The sequence below is a fragment of the Lethenteron reissneri genome, chromosome 22 (assembly GCF_015708825.2).
Source record: "Lethenteron reissneri isolate LAM-NWPU_2019-01 chromosome 22, ASM1570882v1, whole genome shotgun sequence".
Lineage (NCBI taxonomy): Eukaryota > Metazoa > Chordata > Hyperoartia > Petromyzontiformes > Petromyzontidae > Lethenteron > Lethenteron reissneri.
In genome coordinates, this window is record NC_083800.1 from 13445694 (window position 1) to 13469214 (window position 23521).

Sequence of the window (23521 nt, forward strand, 5' to 3'; positions counted from 1 at the left end):
GTAAAGTCACGTAGAAGGGAAATAATAAAGTAATAAAAAATAAAACTCAAACATAATAAAATAATGTTTTATTTTTATTAATTTATTATTTCCCTTCTACGTGACTTTACCGAAAGAACCAAGAAGATAAAGACACCATATTTAGTGTTAAGAAAAGAGTAAGCGGGCTTGGACAGGACACATCGATGGAAGAAATGGTGGCCCTGGCGACGCAATGTCAGGCTATGGAGAGAACACAATACAAGAGGACGACCACCACAGCAATGAGATTGACGAGATTGGCTGGTGTGCGCGAGCAAGATGGAACATAACCATGATGGATGGCAATAACGTCGGGAGGCCTTTGTCTGGCAGTGGACAGATCATGGCTGATGATAATTGAAATTGTGAAGTGTTATAATGTTCTATTGCCTGTCTTGCATGACACACTGCCATTGTCTGCCTTTGCAATTTTTGTTGTAATGTTTTCACTCTTCTCTAAAGTAAGATAGACGTTTTGAGGTTTTATAAAGTTTGAATTTGTATGCCTCCACTGGACCTTTGCAGACGAGCAAACCACCATCGGTACTTTATTGGACGCTGTCAATCCCTACCTCCATGAGCTTTTTCGCCTTCCAACCGCATAAACTTGAAAAAAGCTACACGAATCGAAGTGAGATTTGACAAAAAGCCCTAATAAAACAAAGTTATCACTACCACTATGACGGTAACTTGTGTGACGGCATTAGCGGGCATTGTCACCACGTAAGCTGGTTTGCCTCAGCGAGTTCATCTCGCCGTGTCAAGTGGGCCATGTCATTTCAAAGTGACCTTGGTGCACTCGGGCTCAATGTGGACAGTGTAAAATTGAGACGAGGGCTGCTGCGGTCTGCAATGGGTCTTTACAACCGAGATTGGCTGCACTGTGAGTATGAGTATATACACAGTGCAGCCAATCTCGGTTGCATGAGTATATACACACAGTAATTCACAAAAAAGAATCGAACATTTTAAGTACTGTAATTTTGTTTATTTTTAAGCCTTGTTCATTGCCTTGAAAGGCCAGACTTAAGCTGACTAGGCATGAGCCGTTTTTACTTGTGAAACCATTGTATAGAGCGAGTTATGAGGCTAAAATTAATCAATGCTAATCTCTAGCAATACAATGGCCGAGGTATACCCAGCTCTGCGATCTTACACTTACTTGCAAATTCCATGTCTAGCCCCGCCCACTTAACCTTGGGTTGTACCCATCTCAAACGTGTATCACCTTTGGCTGCAGTAGCTCTCTCGCTATATTTCTTCCTGCCTCAGCAGTCCTCCTGCTGTATTTTTTAACCTGAAGACGATTGCTTGTGTTGCGATCGAAACGTCGTGATTATTTTTTTTCTTTTAATTTATTTTTTGAATTTTCTAACTATGTGACTTTACTGAAAAACCCAAATAATATGAATCTCTGCAGTCACTAAAGCTTTAAGTCAAGATTTACATCAATGCTGTTCAGTTTATTTGAAAATATTCATAAACGCATCTGTGTACTTTGTTTCACCTGAATGAGAGTGCATAATTCTCACATTTTGCAGATTGTAAGGGATGCTAATTCCTTCTTCTAAAAATATTTTAATGAGTTTGCATAATTAAAATTTCAAACTATGCAAAAAAGAATTAACCAAGATTAACACTGTCGATACATATTTTATACATTTAGTAATCATTTACATTGCCTTTTTTATTCCAGTGCTTTTAAAAACAAACATGTTTTTGTCGGTAAGCATTTTTAACGAAGCAGTTTTGGCAGAAAGCATCACTCAAACTCAGCACCTCTTCCCCTTGTCTCATTCAGTTATTCTGGATCAGTAAATGTTAGGTTTCACAACAGCAATACAATAAAATTGATGGTGGAAATGAAAATGCAACTGCATGAAAAATTACAGTTATGTAATTAATTACCTGTGCTGAACCATGTCACATTACATCGGGATGCTATTTTTCAAATGAGAGAAGGACAAATTCAATTGGACGGCACTCTTTTAAGTAATTCACCTGGTTGTCATGTTGTTTAGAAATATTTAGGTTTTTAATATATATTCTGAAATATAAGTTGAGAGATAAATTAATGCAGGTCATAGAGAATTAATATTCGCGAGTTGTTCACGAATGAGCGTGTGTCAATGTACAATGTGTTTGTTGCAGAGCAATGGCAGCCAGAGAGTATCACGAGGTTTGTGATTGGGAATTCACAAATGGCAGCACTCATGAGACACAGAATATTAACATTAGTGGAGAGAATGTTTACAGATCTCTGTCGCAAACAAATCAAAATCCCAGGAGCCAAACTGTCGGTCAAATGAAGGAGAGGAAGTGCCACATGTGTGATTTGAATGAGAACTGCAAACTCTGTCCTTTGCAGTGACGAATAAGAGGGAAACTCCTGGAGCAAATGACATACCAGACTACCGCACACATAGAAATTGCTTACGAAGATCATCAGGAACAGCGTAAAAAAACAATGTCGAGGCCATCCAGCCATGGGAGTGGGATGGGTTCATTATGACCAAATACAAATCACCAAAGCAAACAAAAAAAGATATGGGAGAAACAGTAAAACAATGAGACATGTCATAGCATAACGAGTGAAGAACATTACAGATCCAGGGATAACAATGGCCTAGGGCAAAATACAGCCACCAAGAATCCCAGCATCAGCAGAGTTCAATGCATACGGCCAAATTTGCCACTGTTCTGGCAGCCCAACCTAAACCTGACCTGAGTCCCTTTGGCTTGTTGCCAGTAAGCCTTTACCACTCCATATGGACTGAGGGTAAGCATAGTCTAGCATAGAAACCACAGTGTTTTCTCCACAATTTAGTATCGTTGTCACATGATTGTTGCCAGCCGGTCAACCCTTGCGACATTAACCACGCGGCACTTGCCCAAAACCATTCCCAACGACGACCACCAGGGGGTGTCATGGTGTCATGAGCTTTCCTCCCTTCGGGTGGTGGTTAGCACGCATTCGTCCCCCCTGCTGTCCAGATCACCCGTGTTTGTGTGTGCCGGGTAGCCGTGGCGCAGTGGTTAGCGTGCTGCGCTATGAACCCGGCTACTCGAGTTCGGATTCCCGGTCACGGCCAACACCAGTCATGATTATATGAACCGATAGGTCGACTCGGCCTCAAAACGAGTACCTGATGCGGTGCGTAATCATCGCTTACTCGGGAAACAAAGACGACCGGGCGTGGTGCTGGCCACCCACCCCTACCGTGCGCCGTTCCGGCATTCATAGGTGCTGCTTGTTAACAGCACTTGCCCCAACAGTCTGTTAAGGCTTACGTGGGGAGGGGGAATATTTGTCATGTCACTGTGAACCAAAAGATGGCGCACTAGACCACTGATCGTAGCCGCGTTCATTTGCAGATCGGTCCCAGTAGGTGCACCGGCGTTGGGTGGTGGAGTACAGGTATCTCGCTGAGGCCGCGGTGGGCTCAATCCCACACCGCTTGGTGAACTCCGTTGCCCATTTACAAAAGGGTTTTGAGATACCCCACCTATCGCGGGGATTCAACGCAGTGGTCCAACAAGCCCTCCCCACTCAATGTGGCAGATTGGGCGGCTCGTGGTGGACCGTGTAATGATCAGCGAGGACAAATGTCTTGAGTTATGAAACGCAGGGGGTTAGCTTTGTTTACAAGATGGATAACACAGTTGAGGAGTTTCACTCAACACCGCAGAATTTATTTTGGAGTGACACAAACCCAATTCAATCTCAAAGTAATGGGATTACTGAGCTACAAAATTTACAAAGTATGCCCGACCCTTGTTCACACAACATAAAACGGAATATACTGTATCTTGAAGCTTCACACTTGACTTTATCACTATTAACTCAATTCACTGTCATAATTCTTCCGCACCGTAATCTCATCTCTCCGAGGCTTTCTCCGAGCCTGCTTATATATCCATTTAAGCCCTCCAATTCGGCGATCTGAAAAATTTCCATAATCGTTGTGGGTGGTGGCCTTTATCACCCTGAAATAGAAAACAGTTTACAAAACTATTTCAAATTTGCCAACTCGGGACCGTCAGCCCTGCCTGCTCTGGAGCTGTAAAATCGCCACCAAGCTGAGCTGCACGCTCCGGCCATGCGCTGGGTTAAGAACCCCTTTGTCTATCAACGTGCTCAGACACCTTCACAACAGTAATACACTCGTGTATGCATGTACGTATGTTGAACTTCCTTCACACCATATGTAGCTGATCGGATCGGAGCTGGGGGGGAAGGACAAGAAACTAAACACAAAAGGCAGTTCTAAAGAAATTAGTTTGTCAATTTAGATGATTTTAAAATGCATAGCCCCCAGTGGCTTCCTCATACCAGAAGAGCGTTCCAGACGGCCGCAGAAGCACACCTGAGAGCGTGCGATGCCAGCAATGTGTGTGCACTGACAGTGCTTATCACACCTGATCAACTCTCGCAAATCCCCACCGGCGCCCACCGACACAATCAGGGTCGCAAACCTTCTACCATGTGTCGCCCGTGCTTTTCATACATACTTCACATGACAAGTAGCGAGGGGCCGCTGAAGGTGATTCGCGTAAATATCCACGTGCACGGGGAACGACGACGTAATTTAGTGGAGGCTTTCAGTGTGCGGTTTTGAAAAGCTTGAGAGTGGACGTGCGAGAAAGCAAGTCGCCTGTATCGTGTGTACGGCATAAAGCCAGTGGTGGAAGTGGGCCGGAATGCGCCGGAAACGCCGGGGCGGGAGTGAAAATGTGAACCCTGTGACTGCGTTCCAGAAGGAATCAAGGATTTGTCTTTTTATTTATTTGTTCTTCTCCCCTGGTTTTCCGCTAATGAATAAGGTTTCCATACGCGACTATTAACTCTCCTGTGTTCTCACTGAACTGGCCTGGCCATGCCTCTATATCAGCCAGCCAATAGAAGACCCAGACATTGGTTTCATCATTACACAGTACATATAGACTCAATATACACTTCTCATTTTGTTAATTATTTAAGGGCTATGAAAAAGGAATCACATCTAAAACACGGCTTTTCTCTGTATATGCCTGATAAAATAATATTTGGGGTTCACTTGGCCCCTGGTATAAAAAATATTTTGGCCTCGCTACGATCGACACATATGCGTTCCCCTTGTGATGTAATTCCACCCCCTGTATGAAGTGCGTCCGCACGCCTGCTCCACAGCTGCAATCTGTCCACCACCCATCGCAGCTGAGTTACCTCATTGATGTTCACTTCAACCGAAAGGCCCTCCAACTAATTTCTTAACAGGTCCCTGCGGGGTGGGCTGGTAGGAACGATTTTTGTAGGGTCCTGCCAAGTGTTTGCAGTAGGGGGCGATGTTGCTACACCTAATCGGACATCAGACGGACGGACGATATAATCTATTGTAGGCTGGTTCACTTCGTTCCTACCAGTAAATGCTTCTCTGCATAGCTTGGACACACCCAGTGGGGAGGGGGGGATACTTAATGTGGATGTCTGTGGGTGTTACAAGTTCTACCTCTGCGTAAAGTACTCAACCAAACAATGTGTGCGATAGCTTCGTAGCATACATACACCTGGAATACGGAAGAGTAGCACACCCCGTGTCACAGTGTTTTTTTTCCAGTTGCACAGAATCTGAAATGTTTAATTTAATCTCTAAATGTCAAAGGTCATGTCACCAATTGAGAAATTTCTCCTGCTCTTTGTGGTGAGCCAATGGGTCCTGCTGCTCAGCTCTGTCCATAGAGTAGGAGACAGGCCAGTGGCTAACTTTAGTCCGGCTGCCATTCTCCATCTTCTTGAGTGTGTAAATATTGTGCTTTACACTTTTAAATAATTAATACGACCAAAGCCACTGTATCACGCGCTTTCAGATGCGCTTCTGCGCCCGTCTGGAATGCTCTTCTGAATATTAGGAAGCCACTTGAGCTGTGCACTTTTAAAACATCTAGATTGAAAACTCATTTCTTTAGAACTGCTTTTTGCGTTTAGTTTGTTGTCCTTCCCTCGCACCTTCGATTAGCACAGTTGGCTATGTAGGGCGCAAAATAAGTGCAACGTACATATGTACAAAATGGACCTCCTATTCATCATGGTGGGTTTTTCGCCCATCGTGGCGAGTCGGTGGGCCCTTCCACTCCTCATGGGGGACTGTTGAGCGAGCCCTCGTGTGTACCTCAACTCGTCTCCTGCTCATTTTATCGCCATCAAGCTCACCGCAGTGGGCCAGTGGACTCGCGGGCTCTGCCATTCACACAGGGGATTCCATGAAGTTGTTGCTGTAGCCTGGTAGGCCACAATGCCCGCCACACATAGTGGTGGTCGACAGAGCCTCGCCATGAAAATTGAAATGCCGATGGTTTCTGCCTTCTACCGCACGGATGAGGACCCACATGGCAACCCATTGCGCCCTGCCACCTGTACCTGTGGTTTCTGCGGAACAAATGGGCTCATCATACCGCTCATAGTGGTCAATTGGACATGGCCACCCACCGTCAGGCTTACCAATGTCTAAGTGCTTTTCAGAACAGCCATGTGGCTTGCGATGGCACGGGAGATGCCCACCATTACAACTGGGCACGTGCATCCTCAACGCTAGGCCTTGGGTGAGATATTATAAAGGATAGTAGTTCGTGTCCGGACGAGTACTCGCGGCAAATCTTGGAACACTCTCCAGCCCTCTTGCTCGACTTAATTTTGTTCTTCAGCAAAAAAGAGCTCAGCGGGCCGTGCAGGTAGCCAAGCACGTTGTGTTCCACCGCAAAGGCATGCAATACATATATATATAACAAAGGCTATACATATATAACAAAGACTATCTATATCACCTGGCATGTTGCCCAACTAGAACGGCACATCTTATTCATCTTCGTAAAGAAAAGGAGAATAAAATATAAATGAATGCAAAAGAAAAGCAAATAATGGGAAAGAGATAGTGAGCTTATGCCCACTCTCCTGTGCCCAGCAGTGCAGAGAAAAATAAATTGACGTGTCATTAAGTCCTGCCCTCGTTGTAGCTGGCAAGATAAATGCTTCTCTGCATAGCTTGGACACACCCAGTGGGGAGGGGGGGTACTTAATGTGGATGTCTGTGGGTGTTACAAGATCTACCTCTGCGTAAAGTACTCAACCAAACAATGTGTGCGATAGCTTCGTAGCGTACATAGACCTGGAATACGGAAGAGTAGCACACCCCGTGTCACAGTTTTTTTTCTTCCAGTTACACAGAATCTGAAATGTTTAATTTAATCTCTAAACGTCAAAGGTCATGTCACCAAATGGGAAATGTCTTAAACAAGGCAGTGGCCAATCTGCAGTGCACCTGCAATGTGTCTGAATAACTCCTTACAAGTCAGCCCAAATCATTTCCTCCACTCTATCCATTAGTTGTGACAGGTGCCTTCTTTGGTCTGCCACTCTAGGATGATCAGTAATGTCTGACTTATCATTTTTGAATCGCTTGACCCACTAACTGACATTGCTTTCACACAAGCAGGTGTCCCCTCTACAAAGCACGCAATCTGCCAAAAAACCTCAGGAGGCCTTACACCACCTAGCTTTGTGGTATGGCATCAAATACAATGGTGCATAATAGTCGACGCACCCTGTATACGTTTTCGGCATACAGTAATAGGCTTGGATTCAAAACTCGCTGTGGTCGAGCAATAGCAACCTTCATGAGGATCACCTGTTTAATGTTCTCAACCTGAACACCTCCGAGTAGCATGGCTGGCTACGTACGGTGCGACATAAGTTCAACATACGTATGTACATATAAACTGTTATCCAATTGGCCGAAGAGCAATTCCAAAAAACGGTCTTTTCACGGCCATTCCACTCGATGTATTGGACCGAGCAGACTTGTCCCACGTGGAGTGCGACTAGCTACGAAGGATCACATTGATGTCCTGCCCTGAAGAGAAACACGCATTCAACACACAACGCACGCCACTCGATACAACAATAGTTATGACAGCTCATGGTTGCCCATCACCTACAACTATTGTATTGCCACCTATATTTGGACTTGATGATGCCTCAAGCTACCAACCTATAGCACTCCTCTGTAATAGCGTATACACCGGTGAAGTGGCTCCTGCTGGCTTGGATTAAACAAACAGCAAATTAAATTCTGCCAAAAGTACAAGTCGACTCCTGACCTGGCAGAAATTGTATTGACCAAGTAGCCTCGCTTACCACACACAAAGAGGAGAACTTCGAATGTACCCTTAAAACTAATATAATGCTTGCAGACCTGTCATCAGCCTACAATGTGTTAGCGACTTGCTGAACGAATTTTGTGTGCTTTATAAACTGATCTATTATTATATGAACTGTATTTTACAAATGCATCCACACAAGTCTGATGCCATGTCACGATGCCGGCTACTGGCATTTATGTTGAGTTACCACGGGTTCCAATTATGTTTTGGAAACCAAGGAAGCTTCCAAATATATATTTTCATGATGACCTATCGCAAGACTCTGTGCTCGCTCCATCATTAATCAATGTGTGCAAGCGACATGCCACGTACATTGTGGAAATTCGTCTATGCAGATATTTAACTTTGGCAAATTCCATCAAAATCCATCCAAGACTCTGACGACTGCGTTCCGTTTGAACAACCAGCTAGCAAATGCTGAACCAAACATGTCTGTTTGCAGTAGGAATGAGCCGTGCCCAAAATGTAAGCGCTACTCTGGACCGAAGCCTGACCCACTAAAAACATTTGAGGAAGATCTGCAAAAAGACAACGACCAGGACAAACCCAAACTAAATTATAAAAAAAGCTTTTTTCAGAAGCGACTTGGCCACAAATGATAGGTTAATTAAGTGGCATATGATGTGTAAATTTATAGCAGCCAAATATTCTAAACCTAATCTGATCATTAATAATTATATTGATTTGAAGCTTTCGTGACTGCAGGAATCCATACTCTTTGGTTCTTTCAGTGAAGTCACGTAGATAGAAAATTAATAAATCACGACGTTTCGATCACAACACAAGCAACCGTCATCAGGTGAAACAAACACAACAGGAGAACTGCTGATGTAGGAGTGTTTGTTTTACCTGATGGTGGTTGCTTGTGTTGCGATTGAAACGTCGTGATCTATTAATTTTCTATCAACGTGACAAAGAACCAAAGAGTAATAATTATATGATTTGCTGGTTGTGGAGCAGATGCACACAAACTCCAAACAGCTATCTTGGCCTTAGAGTACTCCACAGCAGAGTGCAGTACTACACTCCCGTGCCAAATGTGAGTTGCCACAACAAACTGGACACTATCTTAAACACCGTAATGAGGATTGTCACAGCACACTGACATCAACTCCTTTTCTCTGGCTCTCTGTGCTATCCAACATCCCTCCTGAGATCCAGAGACAGCAAAATATGTTCTATAAATACAGCTGCATCAAAACCAATCCAAATCTCCCCCTCTACAACGATCTATTAAATCTACCAAACCACCGCCCCAAAATTATTCACGCTCACAGTCGGAGCCCTTGTACACTCAGGCTTTAGCGTCCTGAAGAAATGTTGACAGAAATGGGCGAACACCGATATCGCTAACGAGCCCTGATCGCTCATCCAAATAAAGAACCTCCTGGATTTAATAAAAAAAACAACGGTCCACAATAAATCAAGCCTGCGCGTCTCACGGCAGATTTGGCCCGCGACCTTCGCAAGTAAAATTTTCAAGTAAGGTCCCACGTGCGATTGTGGAAACTTCGACTGGCCTATTCACTCAAGGCAATCCTCCACGACATCAAATAAAACCATTTCTTGACCTGCTCATCTGGACATGGACTTGTACATTGTTATTTATTTATTTTTATCCAGCAATATGTAAGAAGAATAAAACAAGTAGGAATTATTTCCCGGAAATGCTTAAATAAAAAAATATTTAGCACAAACGTTTACCAATCTCAAAAAAAGTAGAATTTATTTTAATTTGATTTGATCTTGACTACCCTTTGTACTCGAGCCACAATTTTAGTCTCGACTAAAAACGTAATTCTCCCCCCCTTCTCCCCCCAAAGACAAAGATCCCCCCTATAGTCTTAACAGATTATTGGGGCAAGTGCTGCTGGCGAGCACCTATGAAGCCCGGCATGGCACACAAGGCGGTGGTGACCAACACCACGCCCGGCCACCTTTGTCCCCCCAGTGGTGATGTTTACACACCGCACCAGGTACTCATTTGAGGCTGAGTCGACATAGGGGAGGCCCAGAACCGGTTAAAATTATCATCACTGGTGTTGGCCGTGAGTGGCAATCGAACTTGGCTTTCCAGGTTCAGGTTCGTAGCGCAGCGTGCAAACCGCTACACTACTGCTCCCCATATACAATTGGACCAGCACACTGACCACACTACAAGTGGTCACAAACGTTTTCACTGCTTCACCGGCCTTCGTTACTCACGGTTAGAGGAGTTTCACTGGAAGTGCAACATTGCTCTTCAACTTTGAAAGTTTCGGGATCGCAGAGTCAGACGTATGACTTAGTATTCACGATTTGGTGTTTCAAAAAGCCAGATTAAATCACGCCATGAGACTCCTTAAGCACTCGTCTACTTATTTAATTATTTAACGTATTTACGCAGGAACGCCACTGTTATACATAGGCCATGTTGGTGGGTCTATAAACGATAATTGGTGTAATTTAATTATAAATTTTTTACGTAAAAAGACAAAACATGTAGGGTTTTAAATCAAATGAATTAATGAATCGTATTTTTCCAAAAAAATTAACTACAGAAAAAAATAAATAAACATTAACATGCTGAGTATTAATAAATTCCATGCATCACTCATAATCACCTTCCTTCTGCCATTGTCTGCTGCGGAAAGTGTAAATTTGTCCTCTTGTTTTAAGCTTTGTCCAGGCTATTTTAAGGCAGCCATCTTCAAGATGTTTCCGCAACAAAGAACAACAGTACGGTACACATGCGAGCGTTCCATTTATCAGCTGAGACCCCCCCACAAAGCAATAACTCCAAACAGTTGATTTCCTCGAGAGATTTAAAGCATCACCCTTACAAAGCCCAAAATTAGAAAGTGGCATCTCATGAGCGGTCAACTATAACGTGGCTAATAGCTAGGAAGACTTTAATTCCACCCTCCCCCCCCCAAAAATGTGCCATGAATAGCTGTGGAGAATTATGTGCACGAGGGTAAATGGCACGTTATAATTATTTAATGTAGCCAATGTCTAAAGTCTAACATGTTTTTCTCTGTCTCGTTGCTCTTGTACATTATTCATGTTCTGGGGCCTGAAGGCTTCTTGTTCAGTGCACTTAAGTGCTCAGGGCACATTGCGTTATGCGCTTCGCAGTTGATCAAAACAAGCACTTTAAATATTTAAAATTGCCTAATGCAACACATTGCAAAAAAGTATCGGGACTCGGGCCTTAGATTACAGATTCTATGGTTCATGTTCTTTTGGCGCAAAGTGTAATGCATTCTATCTTTTTTGCTCGAATGAATAGGTGATGATTATGATATGATATCAAGTTGCTTCATTTCATTTAAAACGGTGCATGCATTCCATCCTTTATAAAAGACTACACCATGCTGTTATGCGCATTCATTTTAAGTGCTCTTGGTTCAAATGTAAAATATAAAATTACCTTTGTGCACTTTTAACAACGTTGTTTAGATGGCACCTGTACATGTCACATGTCTCAAGGAACATTCTAAATCAGGCGATAAATGATGATGCAACTTCCCTGCAATCACGTTTCAGACAGAAACGTGGCTGCATTTGTTTAGCATGTGCTACAACAATGTGAACGAATCCAAGCAAAACAATTTTCATGTGAGCCTTCAATCGTGTTGCTGCGAAATGCTGATAATTACGATGTATTTTGTGATGTAAAAGCCACCATAATCGTATCGTTATAGCATAATTGTTGCTAGCTTACTTTTTTCTCAAATATATAAGATCTGAACGAAATATTTGTGAAATAATAATCATTCACGTTTACAATCATAATTTTCATATTTTTTCCAAGGCTATTACTCATTTAATTACTGACTAAAATGTTTCCCTTAATAACTGACGAAATGTCTCGAGCGTTATAAACATTACAAATCCTAAAGTTACAACAATTAGAGCGGGGACAACTCACATTCATCAATGCAATTGTGGCCTTAAAATAGAAAACAAGAAATCAGTGACAGTTTGGACAATGGCCCCTCTTCATAGCACACAAATAAAGAGGTGAGAGAGAGAAAGGATAGTAATACGAGCTGTAGATTGCACTTTACTCTGTGGGACCTGATGAGAATGAAATTCTGAAAATGTTTTGCTGAACAGTTTTTTTTTACCACGTGATTAGAAAAAACTTATGTTGTGTGCAATGCAGTTGAAGAACTTTAAAGTATTCTTCATGCGTACCAGGAATACAATTACAACGTTGAGGGAAATTGATGGCGTGATAATATTCATATCGTTAAAATATGATTTTTTTTCAGATCGTAAAAACATTATATCTCGGCAACACTCGTCTTGAAAATGCAACTTTGTGCAAAGCTCTTTTGAATAATCTTGTTTTGAAGCTTTCGTGACTGCAGTAATCCATACTCTTTGGTTCTTTCGGTAAAGTCACGTAGATAGAAATAAAATAAAACAAATCACGACGTTTTGATCGCAACACAAGCGAACTTCATTGGGTGTTGTTGTTTCCATCGTACCTGCCGGTTTACTGCTAGCCCCGTCCACGTCCCCCCCAACCTCACGTCCTCTTTCTGTTCTTCCACCACCTTCCAACTTCTATCCCCCCCAACCTCACGTCCTCTTCCCCTAGCGCTCACGCGCCTCCCCTCCCCCTACACCCCCCCCCTCTATCTCTATCCCCCCTTGCCTCCTCCCCCCTCTCTTACCTATATAACCTCTTGCCACGGCAGCTCTCCCGCCGACTTCAGCATTTTCTTGCTGTGGTTGTCCCACCTGATGAAGTTCGCTTGTGTTGCGATCGAAACGTCGTGATTTATTTTATTTTATTTCTACCTACGTGACTCTTTTGAATAGTTTATCCGTTGTGCTCACAGGTACATCAGGTGAACTACTGGCTCAATAGTTTACCCATTGTGCTAAAAATAAATACTAATAAAAATCGAAACAGAAGTTGTATCACTTAACAAAGGGTACGGTGCAACATTTGAAGAACATAAACAAGATACATGCAGGAAATTTGCAACTTTTAACTTGAGCCTAATTCAAGATGATCCACATCGACAAATCATTAAGAAAAAACTGCCCTAAATTACAGGTTTTTCATTTAAAAATGAACTCGTAGGGAAAGTGTTGTCTCCTCGTCCTGTCACATGCCACCAATTTGAATATAACTGCCAGAGGGACGTAACTGAAAAGCGCATCATAGTAAGTATAACTAGGGCAGTTATTGAAGGCGAGCCTGGACAAAAATGTTGAAGTAAAGACGCAGACGAGACAAGGCTGGAGTGCTTTAGGAAAAGAAAAAAAACTGAATTTGACGATGGAAATAAATATACAAATGCGCCTAAAGAATACAGTTTTTTCATAATTGTATATAACTTGCTCTGACGTATGGATCAAAACCTGGACACTGACAAAGAAAATGAAACAATCCTGAAGAGAGTGCGCAGATGAGCATAGAGAGGTGCATGCTTGGAATAACAGTGCGCTCAAAGACGGAGACAGGGACGTATGGATTAGACAGCCTATGCCAGGTTAGAGATATCATATTGACTGTTAAGAAAAGCGGCCTTGGGCAGGACATGTTGCTGGGAGGGATGATGGCTAAGACTACTGGACAGGCAGGGGGCCAAGGGAGGTAATACACCCAAGAGGATGCCTCCCGTGGAAACGGAGCGATGAAATCAGCTCGCGGGCGAGCGGACGTTCACGTGACTGTAATGATGGTTGATTAGACCGTATTTACCCGTCGAAAATCAGTATGAACGTTATATACAATATAATAATTAATTGTATATGTTTCATTCTTTGACATTACAATTTTTTACGCTTAATTTTTAAAAAAATAATATAGTAGTCTTGCATAATTAGATGTATTAATACTATGCTCTGTAAGGATATTATGCTCTATATACATTACTGGTGAAATGCCAGATTTATGTAACTTCTGCTCCTTATGAAAAATAATCACTTCAACCTATTACATATTTGCACTTGTTATTGTTAATGATTATGAATGTCGAATGTTCAAGAAAGGTCACCTAATGAATTTCTAATATTGATTGTAACCGCAGAATGTTCTAAATATCCATTGACAATAAAGGCATAAAAGTAAAGTTGATTAATAAAGAAACAACATTCATATCGATTTACTCTTTATTTATCTGGATATTAATTTCATTATATTATTTCACAATTGAAAACTGTACACTAGATAATTACGACATCAGTCAGGTATTATGGTTACCACGAATAAAGACAAGAAATAAAACACAACATAAAACAATACATTTGCTTACTGGCAATGAAAGATACAGTTGTTAGGGATGCCGAAATATGCTGGATATAAACCAGCCGAAGGGCCAAAAGAGGAGTTACCGACGCTGGAGATGGGCCTGCAGAATGCAAGACATCGAGCCTCTGATTAGCCGCTTCGACAGCCACTCCGGGAAGCGCGGGGATGAGTAAGAAAACGATCAGGAAAAGGAATAATGGGAAAACTAGGTTATAGGTGGAGAAATGTGCGAAGAGAGGGTTGGTGAAAGGGGGAACTTGGGCAGGGGTCGAGGGAGATTCTAGAAGGTTTGGGAGGAGAGAAGATATAGGAGTGGTGTGACTTGAGCCCAGGGCTCTTGCGAGGGATGCCCAAAGAGAGACGTGCGGCAGAACGGAGTGTGGGAGAGTGCATGTGTGGGGTGAAGACTGCCGGACAAAAACGTATCTCTCAAGGGCAAGACACGTGGACCTCCTTTATATTTGAAGGCAGCGGTGGGATACTCGTTGAAGAGTCGCCCCACCTTGGTTGACCCAGTCACGTATGACAGTCCCGAAGGTGGAGATATTGCTTGGCTGGGGGGGGAGGCGGAGGCTGCGTCAGCCGGCAGAGACTACAGCGAAGGAACCAACGTGTGCTCATCCAGTTTCTGCAGCGAGTGATGACCCAGGCAGTTCAACGTCACCACTGCCATTTTCTGGGAGCGAGACCGAGCCACCGGGGCTGCAGTCTGCCACCGCCGGGCGGAGTGAGGCGAGCTCACTCACAAGTAGCCGGCTCCGCGGCCGCCGACCTCACATTGATGCAAGAGATGCCCCTCTTCGTCTAAACTTGCATAGGATGAGTCCAGTGGAAAAGACCCAGGTGCATCAGGTGCTTCAGGAGATGTTGCGTGCAAAGATTATTTCATTATTCACCAGCCCACAGGGGCGGGGGGTAGTGTACGGGGGGAGGGAGATACCGGTTATTGTTCGTCAAGAAATTTCACGGTTCGATGCAGCTTTGCGTTGATTTCTGGAGGCTTTACAAAGTCACGATGGCCGACGCGTACCTCTTACCACGCATTGTACGTCTAACTTTTTTTGCACCACACGTAGCCAACTGTGCTAATTGGAAATGCTTTGGTGGGACCCACATTTCTTGAGTACTCTGGAACTTTGTTGGGATTTTGGCAGGTACCCATCGATGGAGAATATAGGCCCCAAGCCACGTTCAGGACACCGCAGGGACTCTTTGAACTTAACAGCCTTTCTTATGGGTCTCCAGATGGTGTTGGCCACTAAGTGCTCACAGGCCTTTAGCGAGAGACCTGGTTGATTTATCTGGATAATGTCATCGTTTTTGACTGAACTTTAGAAAGAGCAATTGGGTAGCTTGTGCTGTCGCAGTTCCATCTGCTGCAGTCCTCAGTGCGTTATCTGCGGCATTGTGGTCTCTGATATAGGGGTAGCCATAGAGGTTGGCCACGTACGAACGTGGCCGACCCCTACAGAGTTGTCCAAGGTCTGCGATTTTTGGGGTTTTTTGTTTCTTACGACCGTTGATTTATCAAAAAGTTGTGTCCATTGCAAACCATTGCATCTTCTACATGGGGAGGGGGGATAATCATAGATTCTACTGAGGTCCGCAGAAGAAGCTGTTTTCCTGCAGATGCATTCGCGATCTCATAGACACTCCACCCCTGCCACACCCTGATTTCCAGTTGCCCTTTACAGCTGCTAGCGACATGTGAATTAGAGGCGTGCTATCATAAGATCAGTAGGGATGAGATGTGGACATCGCCTATGGCAGTCGTGTGCTGTCCTCGGCAGAACAGCGCTCCTGTATGACCCATAAAGAGCTATTGGCCGCAGTTCAGTTTGTGCAACAGTTTGGGCCCTATCTGTATTGACGGCAATTCACAGTGTGCACAGACCATGCTGGCTTGCAGTGCTCACTCCGTATCGACTAGCCGTCAGGCTAGCTGGCCAGATAGATGGAGCGACACCAGGAATACTTGTACCAAGTTGTGCACAGCAAAGGGCTTGCAGCATGCAAATGGCGATGCGTTGTTTAGACTGCCACCATTGCTTCCTTGCGTGTGCATTATCGGCGTGACTCCTTGCAGACCCGCAGACTCTGACGAGCAGGTGGTGGTTGCTTCAGCCAATTACCCTTTTGGGTGTGCCCAAGGACCCGATGACTGACTACGGCCTGTGGCGGAACCTCGCCGACTGGCAGCGAAAGCAGGCTGAAGATGTGTCCTTACGGCCTCCTATTTGTGACCTCATCAGGTTGAGGAGGCGTGGGTCGGCTCGCCACACAGTTCCGGTTGTGTTCAGTAAAAGGGTCTCCTCGCGCGCTGGGATGGGGCCGCCCAGCGTCGTCAACCGGTAGCTCCGACACACCTGCTACATCAGGTGGTCGTGGACACCCAGCTCCTCCACCCTGCTGGTCGGAATCCCCTGCCAACCCTGTGGGCTCAATATCTTTGGCCTGACACGACGCCCGATGTAGATCGATGGGTGGCTTCCTGCCAGGAGCGCACACGCAGGGAGCCACCACCGTACACACCCCAGGCAGCCCTTGCAATCCATCATTGGTATCCAGGGTCAATGAATTGGTAGCGTTGGACATGCTAGGGCCATCCTCAAAAAGACACTCAGGGGAAATAATGTTTTACTTGCAAAGGGTTGAGTACTGCACCTACTGGCGGATGGCATGGCCCCGACCGGATCAGACAGCTGAATCCATCGCTGACGCTTTTATTAATGACTATGCGCTCGGCAAAGGCCTTCCAGAGTGTTGATTAACGGACCACGGTAGACATTTCTCATCCCAAACTGCTTAAAGATGTCTGCAATATTACGGAGACTAAGAATGTGCGCACATTTCCCAACCGTGCTCAGGCTGACAGGATGGTGGAGCGGCAGCTGCCATGGCAGTTGCGTCCAGGGACACCTTCGTCGAAGGGAGCCAGATATAATGGTCCTGTTTGCCGAGTCCATGAGTTCAACAACCTATGGGGTGGCCTTCAGCTATTCCACACCACGTGTATTCATGAGTGCACCTATTCCGGGTGTCCCAGAAATGTACTCATGCCACAATTTTCGTGGTGTTGTTTTATTGGCATGTAGTGTTTTGTTGATGTTCTCTTTTCATGTTTTTGCCACTATTGATGTCACAACTGCCATCGAGTTGCATCCCTGTTGTGTGGGGTTTCAATTCTACAGCATAGATCGATTAAGCCGAGGATGGATACTCCTAAAAAAAAGGGAGGGGAAGGGTGATGTGAGGGATACCGTGATGCACTCCCCACTAATTAAAAATAAACCGCCGGCCGGCCAAAATAAGAGTTTCTGAACACGGGAAACTCTAGGAAAATCAGGGTGCGTGGCTGGGAACATGTCAGGACGGGAGCCCTGATTGGCCACTTTAACAGCCACTCTGGGAAGTGTGGGAAAGAGAAAAGGGCCAGGGGACGAGCCTGGATATTCTAAAGGAAATGAGCAAGATTATTTTTTAATGAGACATAGCTAAAGGTGGATAAAGAGGTGAAGAGAAGAATGGTAAAAGAGATAACGTGGGCAGAAGTGAAGGGAGATTGTAGAAGGTTCGGCAGTAGACGAGATATTAGGGTGCGTGATGTAAACACGGGGCTGCACGTAGCCAACGTGGTAATTGGAGATATGTGCGGTGGAATGGAGTTTGAAAGAGTGCACATTTGGGGTAAATGAGAGATTGCAGGAGCTACCACTCCATTATATAAACGGAGTGGTAGCTCCTGCAATCTCTCATTTACTTGATAAAGCTGTCGTGGCTGTGACGGTACCACCTGAAGACGGAAGCTTGCGTTGCCTCCGAAACGTCGTGATTTTTATTTTATTTTACTTTTTAATGTTTTTACCTACGTGACTTTACCGAAAAAACCTAAGAATAATCTTTAAAAAAACCCTATACAAATAAGTAAAATTATGTAAAGCTGCCTTACATACGTAATTATACAGCGGACAGAGCAGACAAATTTGGCGACACGCCTAAGCGGTGAGGCCACATCACCCGCTCACTTGCTGCCCAAGAGACCCATGTTAATAACGGACAACTCCTTGCGTTCTAGTCCATGGTGCCTTCAGCGCAGGCTAAGCGGGAACTTGCCCTCTGATTCACTTGGCCACAGCAGCAAATAAATAAATAGATATGCCACAAACGTCCCCGCTGCATTATTGGGTAAATGTTCTCCCGGAGCGCCCAAACCTTCACTAGCTTTATTGTTATTGGCTGATACACTTAGCACCTCATCGTCAAAGTGTCTCCATGCTCAACCAAGTATTGGGCAGCAGTCATTTTGCAGAATTGTCGCCTCTCCCCCCATTTGTCTCTTGCAAATGGGGCAAGAAGGGCTTTAGCTTGGGCCCAAGACAGACATTAGAGAAAGGCATGGAGAGAAAGAAACAGACGAGAGACATGTAAATACAGACACATCGAGAGAGACAAACACATAGAGAGAAAGAGAGATACATATGAAGCCAAAGTGACATGAGAGAGACGCATGGTAGAGACATCTATACAGAGAAAAACACAGTGAGGGATATTGACAGCCATGAAGAGAGCTATAGAAAATAGACATATACACAACATAGATAATACAAAGATACATGGAGACATATACATAGGCAGAGGGGAAGATATCAAGACAGAAATATAAAAACAGACATGTAGAGAGACACAAAGTAGAGAAAACCCCACTGAGACACAGACCACGACAGGCATAGAGAGAGGCATGCATAAGGACAGAAATACAACAAAATCACAGCGAGACAGAGAGAGACACACAGAGAAAGACACGAGAGTTGCATGCCGAGAAGCACGCAGAGAGATACAATGACAGAAACAGACATACACATGGAAAGGGGTGCACACAAAGAGATTGCTACAGACGTGGAGACAGACACAGTGAGAAACATTGAGAATTTTAAACACCCTTAAAAAAGGTGAGGGCCTTGCGCACGTCTCCTCATTTAATTATAAGACGGCACTGCTTGTAGTGTCTCACTGGCAACACTGAGCCGGTGGTAAACATCCACTTTCCTCAGGTGGAGGCCAGTTTCTCCAATGAATGACTATTTATGTTGGACAAAATGATGTTCACTTTATTGATAACTCAAGGAGGATGGGCCAAGTTAAACCCTGAGCAGTATTAAACTTGTGACTCTCAGAATCTGGGTTGAGGGTTCCACCATCAACACCACTTGACCGGGCTCATTAATTCCTATACTACTTACCCCTGTGGTAAAAGAAACACAAAAAACGACATTGTGCTTCAAATTTATCATCCTCATACTATATTCGAAGAAAGGTTTGCTGTCTGGATTCCTGTCTGGCTGGTACTCGCTGGCTGGCTGTCTGGTGGGAGGGTCACATCCAAAGGAAGTGCAGGCGAATAGTTTTTATGGCATAAGGGCAAGTTGGCTGGTAGCTAATGTGATTTAGCCTAGAGCAAGGAGAGGATGATACTGTATGTGGATCATCCTTGCTGCTTTATCACCCTTGGTATGTATGTATGTTGAACTTCTTTTGCACTGCACGTAGCCAACCGTGGTAATTGGAGGTGCGGGGGGAGGACAGCATTACGTTGCTCCAAAACAGGCTACTCGAGATTGTAAAATGCATTTCAAATGAAAGAAGGCACTAAAATAAAAATTTTCTGGAATAGTTATAGGGTGAAGGTGTAGCCCTGCAATTGCTTGCTCACGCCAATGCTGCAGGAAGGGGGTCCACTCGAAGGAGCTCTCTGAAGTGCTCTTTCGTGGGTGTTTGACGGAGTCTTTCATTTTAAGTTCAACACGTAGGCTTTCGCGACCAATATTATCTATGATAGAGGTTTATTTGGGTGAGATCACGTAAATATGTGTCGTTAAATCCACCACTACCCGACACAGCCAATTATGGTTCATTTTTATTGCTGGTCAAATATCTTGGAAGGGGTGGGAGTACCCACAATTTTCCCCACCATACAAGCGACTTGCCGATTGACTATGTATGCGTGTACGTTCAGTTCTTTTGTCACGATTTATATTGCTGGATGGACAAAGGCGAGAGGATGAATGAAACCTGGCCATCTGTTTAAACCGCCACACCGGGAAATCAAACGGGGAGACTTCTGGATTGTAAATTTGCAGCACTGATATCCAATACGCCACGGCAGAAGTATAGCAACGTGTTTAGGGTGAAATCTATTAAATTCTCGTCTCTGGACATGGTGCAGCATCTGAGTTGTTGCAGGGAGATGTACTTACCAACGCATCTTCCATGATCATTCAGGGTGAATCCTTCTCCACACTGGGGGGAGAGAAAAAAAAAACAACGATGCGTGGTTGACTCCATGTCACTGCATTTAAAATTGCTATGGTTATCTTTCTTTCAGTCAAGACCATTTATTTTCATTGATACTATAATACAGCATGTCAGATATAGTATTTGTAACAAAGGAATTACATTTACTTGGCTGAATGTGATAGGTCAAGCCAGCTTAGATAACAAAAGTATCAAAGAATGAAGAAGCCCGATGTATTTGTTCCTTACAGTTTGGTTAGAGGGCAAATTGTGTTCATTATAAAGCAATTGCACCTCTCAGCAGCATTTCAGTAAAATAATATGATTTCATTTTTGGCATTTGTGCTGCTCTTGTGCACATAAGGAATGGTGGTGAATGCCTTTAATCACTCATCGTACCAGGCAACCGCAGAGGCATTCAGCCCACTCGCCTTACTCGGTTATTGTTGAAACTATTCTATGTGTCGGTTAGATATATTGGTAATTTCTCATTGACCACACACATTCCTTAACGGATAAGCATAGGCAGCTTTAAATCAAAAGGAGACTCACCATAAAAATACAAACATTGCAAAACAAAACCTCAGGCTTGTGTAGGTGTCAGTGAAAGTAACCATTCTTCTTATAAAATTACAATTTCGCTGTTGAAATATTTATACAATTCTTAAAAGTGCTGACGCTGTCTCCTACTGATCTTTTCAAAATGAGATGTCATACCCCATGGGGCTCGTCTCTCCTCATTAATATTTTAAAAACAAATAATAAATCAATACGTAAAGATGACATCATGTGTATCTTGTGCCTAAAAGTGTGATAACTCCCCCCCCCCTCCTCTGCATTCACTCTAATTGTTTTATATGCAGTGTACAGCCGTAACTCACTGTGTTTATGTAACCGCATGATAAAGGGGATTATATTTGGCACTCAGATGGCCACAATAGTTTTCAGCAAAGTGAAGAAAGATGACCCAAAGTCAGCACTGCAGATGCCTCGCGTACTTAAGCGGACTTGTTTTTCATTTACAGCGAGACGGTTTAAAGTCTATCACACTCCAATGTGCAGTTTAACATTGCAAAGCCATCACCGAGCGGTGTCCATCGCTGGTGCACCGTAACATTCTTAGTATTTTTTTCTCATTTGTATGGGGGCATTAAATGATTGAGTTCAATGACCTTTCAATTTTATAGCAAATTTATTTTAAATATCCCGCCTGAAAGACTGGGAAGTGCCTATGTGTCCTGAGCTAGTAGTAGACATTCTACATTCCCATGGCGGGAGCCAGTCTTGTTCACAGCATGGCGATTGCTGGCTTCCCATAGAGTGGTACTCCAGAAATGTTGTCCATCTCAGATTGACGAAAGGCTGAGTCTTCCTGGAACAGAATGTGAACTATAAATGTTTAAGTTTAATAACCCTATCTAAATATTCTTCAGATTAAACATTTACCCATTGTATACTTACTTTTAAATTTTGATTTAGCAACTCCCACGACTGTTTTTTAACCACCGACGTTTTATGCAAGGCCCGCGGGCCACTGACGGTCCCTGGTAGCCTTTGGTGTGGCCCCTGAAATGCGGCCCCCGACAATACACAAATGTGAATTAATTTATCTTGCAGGTGATGTGGTGGCCCTCACACTGATGTCTTATCAGCGAAAGTGGGCCCCCTCTGACAATTAGTGAAGAACACTGGCTTAGGATCTTGTCCACTCTGTGTTTGTTTCGCTTTCATCTTTTTCAGTGAGATTAGTGAGGGCTGCCCCCAATGCCAAGGTGACATTTCTTGGTGATCAGATGAAGGAATTTTAAGGTTGTTCTTAGGGTGGCATAGTAATAATGAACATCATGATTCAAGAAGACATGCTTCACAGCATGGAGATTTCACGGTGGCTCTTATGTCAGTCATGATTACACCTTCTTTTCCAACACTGGCTCCCACAATTAACTGAGCTGCCACCTCCTGACAGCCCGGTGGGTTTTGGAGCTTCACCAATCTACGTGATATATGCAGGTATGTTGAACTTCTTTTGCACCATATGCTGCCAACCGTACTAATCGGAGGTGCGGGAATGCACCAACCCCCTTGCCTCTAATGCACTGGATTACAACACTTGGATACTCAACATGATCCTATCACGTGCTCAAATACCTACTGCGACATAGGTCCATCCAATCATGAAGGCATCAACTACTTAGTCGCTCACAACCTACTTGACTCAACCCTTCACGATCTTGCCATTTGCTTCATTTCCAGTCAAGGTTTTTGCACCTATTCATTGCACCCTGTGCCTTTGAACAAAAATCCATTGTGGCATATCCCCCACCCAACTCCCGTCCAATTTTTTACCCATTGCGACCTTACCGCTTACTCAGCCACTCATGTGCTGCTATCTGCCAAGTCCGGTCCAATGCCTGGCCACTCGATACACCAGCGGAAGCAACACAACTTCCCGCTTGACTGACAATTGTGGGCCTATGGCCCAATATATTTCGGGTTGTTTCCCCCTGCTGTATAAAATGAAATCACATTTTTAGATCATCACATGCAAAGCAATACATTGAAAATATACTCACAGAGCCATACCAGAAACAGAAATGTTCAGTTAAAATCTAAAAAAATTTTGCCACACTCGAAATTGCCATTTCCACTACTTCAATTTAATAAGTGTTTAACTTTTAAAGAAATGCAGTTCTGGAACAAACAAAAAAGATATAATATTTTTGGACACACGTGTTAAATTGCAAAGGGATGGTGGAG

General features: G+C 43.9%; 1 protein-coding gene across 1 annotated transcript in view; it reads right to left on the reverse strand.

Annotated features, from left to right (window-relative positions):
* CRTAC1 (cartilage acidic protein 1) overlaps nucleotides 1-23521 on the reverse strand; it is a 502395-nt gene that overhangs the window by 81731 nt on the left and 397143 nt on the right. The window contains exon 12 of the mRNA XM_061556622.1: nucleotides 20728-20770. Within this exon, the coding sequence (XP_061412606.1) occupies nucleotides 20728-20770 (43 nt within the window). The remainder of the gene's footprint in view (nucleotides 1-20727; nucleotides 20771-23521) is intronic.